The sequence below is a fragment of the Notothenia rossii genome (genome assembly GCF_949606895.1).
Source record: "Notothenia rossii genome assembly, chromosome: 4".
In the NCBI taxonomy this organism is placed as follows: Eukaryota; Metazoa; Chordata; class Actinopteri; order Perciformes; family Nototheniidae; genus Notothenia; species Notothenia rossii.
In genome coordinates this window covers 53,358,807-53,367,441 of record NC_136902.1, presented here as the reverse complement: position 1 = coordinate 53,367,441, position 8,635 = coordinate 53,358,807, and the positions used below count along the sequence as shown (strand labels likewise).

Here is an 8,635-nt window from a genome sequence, read left to right as displayed (position 1 = left end):
GGAGAAACCTAATTTTAAAACAACATTTTCAGTGTGTGACTTGAAAGATAAGTTCTGATCAATAATAAAACCTAGATATGTGTATGTAGTGACCCTTTCAATGTCAATGTCAGTCCCTTGAAACTTTTTGCCATTTGAGAATATCATGAGTTTGGAGTTGTCTGCATTTAATACTAACTTGAGTTGAGATAAATGGGATGGAATAACATCAAAGGCAGACTGGAGGAAATCAAGACTTTGCTCTATAGAAGAGGATGAACAATAAATAACAGTATCATTTGCATAAAAATGGAAAGCAGCATTTGAAAAATTATTAGAGATTATTTACATATATGGTGAAATTATTGGTCCTAATATGGAACCTTGGCGCACACCCTTTCAAATCAAATCAAGTTTTATTTATATAGCACATTTATAAACGATTTTTGGTCGAGCCAAAGCGCTGTACAAATAATAACAATACCCTACAGTAAAGACATTTTACAGCAAATACAACAGCAGTTTGTTCAGAATATTAGTATGAGAAGAAAACGACACCCTCTGTCCTTAGACCCTCACATCATGCAAGGAAAAACTTCCAGAGAAAACCCACAGTTTAAAGGGGAAAATGGGAGAAACCTTGGGGAGAGCAACAGAGGAGGGATCCCTCTCCCAGGACGGACAGACGTGCAATAGATGCCGTGTGTAAATCGAAGAGATAATACATTTTACAGCATAGGTAGACCAAATGTTAGGAAATGCATGTGTCTATAATAAGAGGATGAATCCACGAAGATGTCAACAATCCTGTGGGAGCCTTCAGGGAGGCAGCACAACGAGATCACGACCCAAAGTTCACGACTTAATCCAGAACTCAGGATAGAGGATCCAGGATGCGGGACCACAGCAAGAGGATCAGCCTCGACTCAAGATCCCGGCGTCGATATAGACACAAAAGAAGAAAAATGTGGCTGGGTTAATCGGAACATGAGAATACACAGATACAGACAGAAGGAAGAACAAGCACTCCCTTTGGAGTGATTTTTTTTAAATATTGAAGTTAAATGCATCAATCTGGTGCACTTTGAGAGCAAAATGAAGAGATATATGGATACCTCTCAACATCCATATGAAACAACTGTAAACAGATTTACTTTGTCTTTATGGATATAAAAGAAACTAAAGCCTGACTCCTACTGGTGGCTGGTTAAATGACTCCTCGTCCCTGAGTACACTCACCATCTTTCAGCAGGAAAGGAGAGAGGGAATCAATGGAGCTGCCAGGGAGGACACAGGGGAATCCAGACGGTGGTCTATGGGATGTAGACGTAGCACTTTGTATGGAGACCTGAGAGCGAGAGAGAGAGAAACATTATATAGTCAGTAGTCGAGTTGAGGGGGGATGGGGGGGGATGGCATCCCCCTTAGGTATTAAAATGGTCAAAACCATCCCCCTTATGAAACGGCCATCCCCCCTTCCCATCCCCTGTTATTTGATCAATTAATGTGGAAATATTGCCAATGTTTAATTTTCAACATTCTACATTTTATATGTGCACGTCACGTGCCCCTTCTCCACATTATTTTAGCCGCTAAAATACTGTGGACGAGGGGCTCGTGCACATATCACGATCACGAAATTGATGTCAAGTCAGTCAGAATCAACGATAGCAGCGCAGCCTGTGCAAGCATCATGGCCAGTAAGCGACAAGGACAGCTTGACCTGAGGGACTACTTCGGCCTTAAGAGAACAAAAAGTACCACTGAAGGTAAGTCAAGAATACTTTTGATATGTCACCAAATGTGTAATCTCTGGACAGAGGCGATAACAACAGAGTTATAGTTTGGGAGCTTATGTTTTTTTTCTTGTTAACTAGCCTAACGCCAGGCAGCTAGTACTAGCTGCTATAGTAACCAACGTCAGGTTAGACCTTTCTTATATTCACAAAGTTAATGTCAGATTTGATTTCTTTTTCACATGGAATATCTCGCAGGGTTTCCCACAGCTCTTTACTGCTTAGGCGACCGCATAAGCAACACACTTAACTAGCCTAGACATGTTCAGTCGGGGAAAAAAATTAAATGTAATTTAGGATGAGGCAGAGCAAGCTAGTGTACAAGCAGAGACGACAGGGGCAGAAGAACACAGAGAAGAACAGGTGTCGTTGACGGTTCCTGAAACAGCCGGTGAAGTTCAGTTAAGGATGGTAGATAGTCCAAGTTTGGGATTCTTCAGTATGAAAACTGGTTCCGAAAGAACCCATTTGAATTAAGGTTCCTGGAGGATCTTTAGGCGGATTTTGTGTATCAATTCGATGATCATGTATCCACTAGTGATTTAAGCACTTTGTTTGATTAGCTTTCCATTCATTTTAGTGAGATCATATAATATAAATTAAGTGTGAAAATTGCACCTTTAGTCACTGTGAGCGAACAAAATGTATTACTTAAAAAGCTTTAAATGTGATGCATGCCTCCGAATCGTGTGATAGCGGCTTCTGGTGGTTGAATGTCATCGCTCTTATTTTATATGAAAAAAAAACACAACTTGACAGTAGGCCTACTTCACTGTCTGCTCATTCTAACAAAACCATAATGCCGTTGTTTTCTTCATATAGAGGATAATCATGGCGAGGAAGCAGGAAGGAGAGCAGAGGAGACTAGAGCTGGAGAAGGAACAGGTTTGATATTTCTAAATAGACACTTTTCTTTTTCGAAGAGGGGGAAATGTAGCTAATCCTACCAAGGGGGGGTTTTAACAGATTTTATGTTTTTGTGGTAGAAAAAAGAAGAGAGGAGGAGGCAGAAGCAGAGGAGCCTAGAGCTGGAGAAGGAACAGGTTTGATAATTCTAAATAGACACTTTTCTTTTTCGAAGAGGGGAAATGTATCTTACCAAGTGGGGTTTTAACATAGATTTTAGGTTTTTGTGGTAGAAAAAAGAAGAGAGGAGGAGGCAGAAGCAGAGGAGCCTAGAGCTGCAGAAGGAACAGGTTTGATCATTCTAAATAGACACTTTTCTTTTTCGAAGAGGGGAAATGTATCTTACCAAGTGGGGTTTTAACATAGATTTTATGTTTTTGTGGTAGAAAAAAGAAGAGAGGAGGAGGCAGAAGCAGGGCGAGATAGTGTCGATGATTCTGACCAAAATAACCAGGGAGATAATGAGCAAGATATCCCTGAATGCTGGACATCTACTAAGTTCAGGGAGAAAAAAAAGTATTATCCATGGCTAATATGTCAAAGCAAAAAACTTGGCTGCCTAACCTGCCAGAAAATGAAAGTGGTTGGGCCAAGTACAGGTGGGAGCAACCAGTTGCATATTGCTGAGGAGTGGTCCAACGTTAAGGTTACAGCCTATGGTACAAACCGAGCAGCACAGCTGCAGTCTCTTCGTAAGAAAATACACAAGCATAAAATGTCAGACTATCACCAAGCAGCTGAGAAAACCATGGAAAAAGCAAAAGAAAAGACATTGGAAACATTGACTTCTGAAATGCAAAGGGATCACTTCTTAACTACTGATAGGGTATTTCGTACAGTTTACAAGATTGTGAAATCTGGAAGGCCTTTCACAGATCTACCGTCCGATATTGATCTGCAAGTCTTGAATGGACTAGACATGGGAAGAACTTTACATTCAGACTATTCCTGTGCAACAATCAGCCAACACATAGCAAATGAAATGCGAAAGAGAGTAGTTGGAAAGGTCCTTCAAAGTGGAACAAAACTTTCTGCTATGATAGATGAAGCTACAACTGACAGTAAAAAATCAGTATTGATAATTTATATTAGAGCGAGCTTAGGGATGAGTGAAGAGCCCCTAACATTCTTCTTGGATCTAGTTGAGCTTTCTGCTACCAATGCAGGTGAAATCTATCAAGCTCTAATGAAAAATCTGTCACATCATGGTTTCTCTGAAGCTATTCTGAGTGAACGCTTTGTTTGCTTTGCATCAGATGGAGCTTCTGTAATGCTTGGAAGTAAAGTAGGTGTTGCAACCAAAATCGTAGAAAAGTTTCCAAACGTAATGGTGTGGCACTGCATGAACCACCGTCTTGAGCTGAGTGTTGGAGATGCTGTTGAAGAAACTGTAGGGATGAATGACTTCCAGTTTTTCTTTGACAAAGTGTACAGTCTCTATCATGCATCGGCCAAAAACCGCCGTGAGCTCACTGAATGTTGTGAGGAACAGTGTCTGAACATAGGGAGAATTCTCAGCACTAGATGGGTGGCATCCAGTTACAGGACCATTAAAGCTGTATGGCAGCAGTACCCTGCAATCCACAAGCACTTTTCCAATGCCTCAGTTGATCCTAAAAGAAGTTCAACAGAGAAATGCATGTTCAGTGGTTTAATAGATCGCCTTTCTAATGTCACCTTTGTGCACAATCTTGGAATCATGTATGATGCTTTAGAAGAGTTGTCTGAATTCTCTCTCTCTCTTCAAGACAGAAACATGACGCTCCCCAAGGCTGTAGCAATACTCAGTCGGCAGGTCCGTGTGTTGAAGTCCATGGCAGAGCAGCCTGGACCAGCGGCAGAAGTGGCTCAGACTGCAATCGGTTTGAAGCTATTCAAAGGGGTGCCACTAACAAATAATTTAAGACACAGCAGAGAAATAAACCACCAACATTTTTTTCATGCTTTGGCTGCTAAAATTGAGACAAGAATGGGATCACTGCCTGGAAAACAGAGAAGCAAAGAAGAGTACCAGAGCTTTCTTGACAATGTCAAAGTGCTGCAGCCATCAAACTGGCCAGATGTGTGTGGTGTTCGTTATGCCGAAAAGGAAATACAGGAACTCTGCTCCTTTTTCAAGCTTGATGATGGCAGACAAATTCAGAGAGGAATGAGGGAATATGTTGATATGGTGAAACTCAAAACTGTTGATGAAATGACACCACAAGTACCAGAAGAGCTAAAACCCCTCCTTCAAGCAGTGAACACACTGGTCATCTCCACAGCTGAGTGTGAGCGTGGGTTCAGTCAGATGAACATTTTAACCACAACTAGAAGCACGCTAGAGGTAAAAAGTATGTCAGCCTTGCTTTTCATCAAGTGTGTTGGCCCTCCACTACAAATGTTCAAACCAGAAGTTTATGTCAAGTCTTGGCTTCAAAGTCATAGCTTGGCTAATGATCTGAGAGCAAGAGCCCGGAAAGTTGTCATTAAAAAACATGATTATGAAACTCTTTGGAAGATCCTATGAGATACTACAGTATAGGGGAGAATTGGGTTGGTAGCCATTGAATGAAACTGTTTATTTGTATTTGTATATCATATTATATGTATTATTTTCAGATTTTGTAAATAGTATATTTGTTTAATCCATGTTCTTGCACTTGAATTAAAATGGACTTGACTAGAGAGGATTCATGTTCAATGTTTTGTGAGGTTTTGTTTCAACATTTAATGGATGAATTCCCAGTAGATTTATAGGTATTGTGAGTGTGAAGTTGAAGTTGAAGTTGCACTTGCACCCAGTGGGAAAATGTGTCCTCTGCATTTACCCTAACTATGTAGGAGCAGTGGTAGCCATGGGACCAACTCTAATTCTGAGGTGCCTTGGTCAAGATCAATGACAGGAGTATCTGACACGTAATATATCCATAGCATGCAAGTTGTTTTACAGTAATAGAATATAATAATTATCTTTGTGCTTAAACACTAATCAAAAGGGTACAACGTTGGTCTCCCACCAAATGCGCTGTCATCAGATCAAATTAAGGGCCCTTAAGGCAGTCAGCACCAAACATATATCCAGTCTACTCAACTACCCTGAATTGCAGGTTAGTTTTTGTTTTTAATCTCCGGGGGGGGGGGGGCATGCAGATCCACCATCCCCCCTGGCTTTTTTTTACAACTTGACCACTGTATATAGTGTATGTGTTTGTTAGACTGACCGTTGAGCGGCCCGACCAAGCAAGGAGGCAGAGTCAGAACGTCCAAAAATACAACCCGGTGTGGGCATTTATTAAGTCATACACATCATTCACAGCCTCAATCCGGCTGAACATGTGCACACCGTCACCAACCACAGGGATTTTGCACCACACTACCAGCCTCCAAACAGACAGGGCAACAGAGCCTAAATACACACCCACACTAATCAAACCAACAGGACACAGGTGAGGGGGGAGCAATTAGACACAAGTGGGGGGGAAGGAGACAACACAGGGTGCACCAGGTGCACACAATCAACGACAGACATGGGGAAAGGGGAACACTTTTCAACAACAAAACCTAAATAACCCGTAACGGAGGCCGAGATCTATGAGCCCAGAGATCACCTCCGTGACAGTGTTCATTATATCTACTTTTTCAATATTATTATGTATTGTTTTATACTCACATTGTTAAAAAAGGCTCCAGAAGGCCTTGGGGACAGCAGTATCAGGGGCTGGAGCTGGACAGGCTCTTTCATCAGCACTTCTCCTTCCCTTTGTCAGCCACGACCTCACATACTTTTCTGGATTGAACTGTCCTAGCGGTGGTCCATTGCATTTGATAAAAACCAGACTGGACAGTCGGCTGAGAGACAGAGCATTCCTTTTTGCAGTAAGGATATTGTTGACAGTTCTGCTGTGAAAGTGGCCGCGTCAGACCTGACCTTTGCCTCACCTACAATTGATGAAAAGATGCTAAATTGGCTATGAATGGAAAGGATGTATGTTTCCTCCTTTGTTGTTTCAGGTATATGAAACCAGGCATGTGAAACTAAATAGAACATTCTGAACTTTTGTCCTATGCTCACACACATTCTAGATGGGGCAATAAAAGCGTAAAAGTTCCAGCTACAATTATGAGAAAGGCGCTTGTGGTTTTTGACATCTTGAGAGCGGTTACAGGGGGTATGAAGACAATGACGCACAGGATGCAGGCGGCCTGCGCACAGATTCGAATCGACTTCCTGGGCCAGCGAATCCTAGAGACAAGCTGCCCTTATTTGTCTCTGTTAATTATTAAAATCTCTGTGAATGAATTAAAGTATAAAAGTTTGCATGTTTGAAATTGAAATGGTTAACTAAAACATGACATTTACAATGTGTTCTGCTTCCATGAAAAATGTTCATATTCCCTCTCTTTAAAATGACATACCAGTAGCCTACTATATATTTGTATTTGTTTAATCTTTCTCACCTTAAATTTTTTAGTGTTCAATAATGAAAAGTTTAACAGTTGTGACCTCCTTCTGACTGAATGGAGGCATGAAACAATGAGTAGAGTTTATCAAAAAATATTTGAAAATGATTGACCCCTGAGACCTCCTTGACCACATCCCCAACTGCCAGCTCTAGTCGATGATTTGAGCAGTGCCACACAAACAGCCTTGGGATGCACTTGGGTGCATTCAGAAAAAAAACGGCTGTCTGATATCATGGATGAATGTATCCGCTACAAGTGCACTCTGGCTCGGACATATTTGGTGCCTGGAGACCCCCCAGCCTGGTTCTTACAAAACTTTAAGTTTTCAAAACTGGTCTCTGGAGGAATGCAAGGGGAGTTCGAGGGGACTTTAACATCATCATGAGGCACTATTTTGGGATACATCTTTTACATTTTCACCCTTTTCCCTGGTTCTCACAAAAGTTTACTCTGACTTTTTCTGACTCTGGAAGAATGTGACGGGAGTCGACAGGGGACTCTTGCAGGCTCATGAGCAGTGCTTGAATTGGGCCGGTACTCACCGGTACGCAGTACCGGCACTTCTGATTTTTACCCATGTGGTACCGGCACTTCTTACTGAGTACCGGCACCTTGCCGGTACTCAGTAAAATGCCGGTACTCAGCCACCGGCAATATACGTATATATTGTAAGCGCAAATGTGGGTCTGACTCTGCCTCACAGAGGGTGACTGGCTGTCTACATGACGTGGCCTGCCGACATTGCCACTTTCATACAGATCATACTAATGCCCTCGATTGGTCTCTGTGTGTCATTCAAGCTCGGGAGGGTGTGTGTTGGTGTATGTGTGGCGCGAGCGAGCGAGAAAGCGCGCGCACCGGTTACGTGTATTGTTGTTAGCATCTGGTGCTAGCTAGCTGCGCTAACGGATATAAGGAGCTGTTTCAACAACAAGGTGGAGGGAAAGTCCTTTGCTGTCAGACTGAGAGGCTGAAAACTACAGCTCTGGTGAGGTAAATTACTCTCTGAGTCTTTAGATAGTTAACTTAGTTTAAGTTATCTCAGTGGGTCTCAAACGGTTCGGTCACCATTTATGTAAACACATATTTCCATTTGAGGGGGTAGTGATTAGTAAAATATGCATGAATAATACAAACAAAATGTTAACTAGGTGAAACAGGAGACAGGAGAGGCCGATTCAGGAGCCCAGACACACTCACAACTATAAATGAACCAAAAACAAATAAATAAACAAGTTTCAATGTTTTTTCATATTGGATATTGTATGTTATTGGTTATGGCCATGTACTTCTGATTTTATGATTATTTAAATGTATACATTTTTGTTTCATATGGGTGTAGTCTATTTCCCCCTCAAAATGCACCAGATTGATGCATTTAAGTCCAACATTTAAAAAAAAATCTTACCGGGGGAGCATGCCCCCGGACCCCCCTATAGGATTTGAGGCCCGGCTCCACTGTTCCCAAATAGATTTGCAATTTTTTTTTAAATAGTAACCCATCTCCA

General features: G+C 41.7%; 1 protein-coding gene across 1 annotated transcript; it reads left to right on the top strand.

The window, feature by feature from the left end:
- Positions 1–1,650: 1,650 nt before the first annotated feature.
- Positions 1,651–6,073, top strand: LOC307037224 (uncharacterized protein; the record flags this gene model as incomplete). Its single annotated transcript, XM_079678003.1, has 6 exons — positions 1,651–1,748; positions 2,598–2,660; positions 2,762–2,818; positions 2,915–2,971; positions 4,430–4,957; positions 5,961–6,073. The coding sequence occupies exons 1-6, from the start codon at positions 1,673–1,675 to the stop codon at positions 6,071–6,073; spliced, it is 894 nt and encodes a 297-aa protein (XP_079534129.1). The 5' UTR covers positions 1,651–1,672.
- Between the last annotated feature and the right edge of the window lie 2,562 nt (positions 6,074–8,635).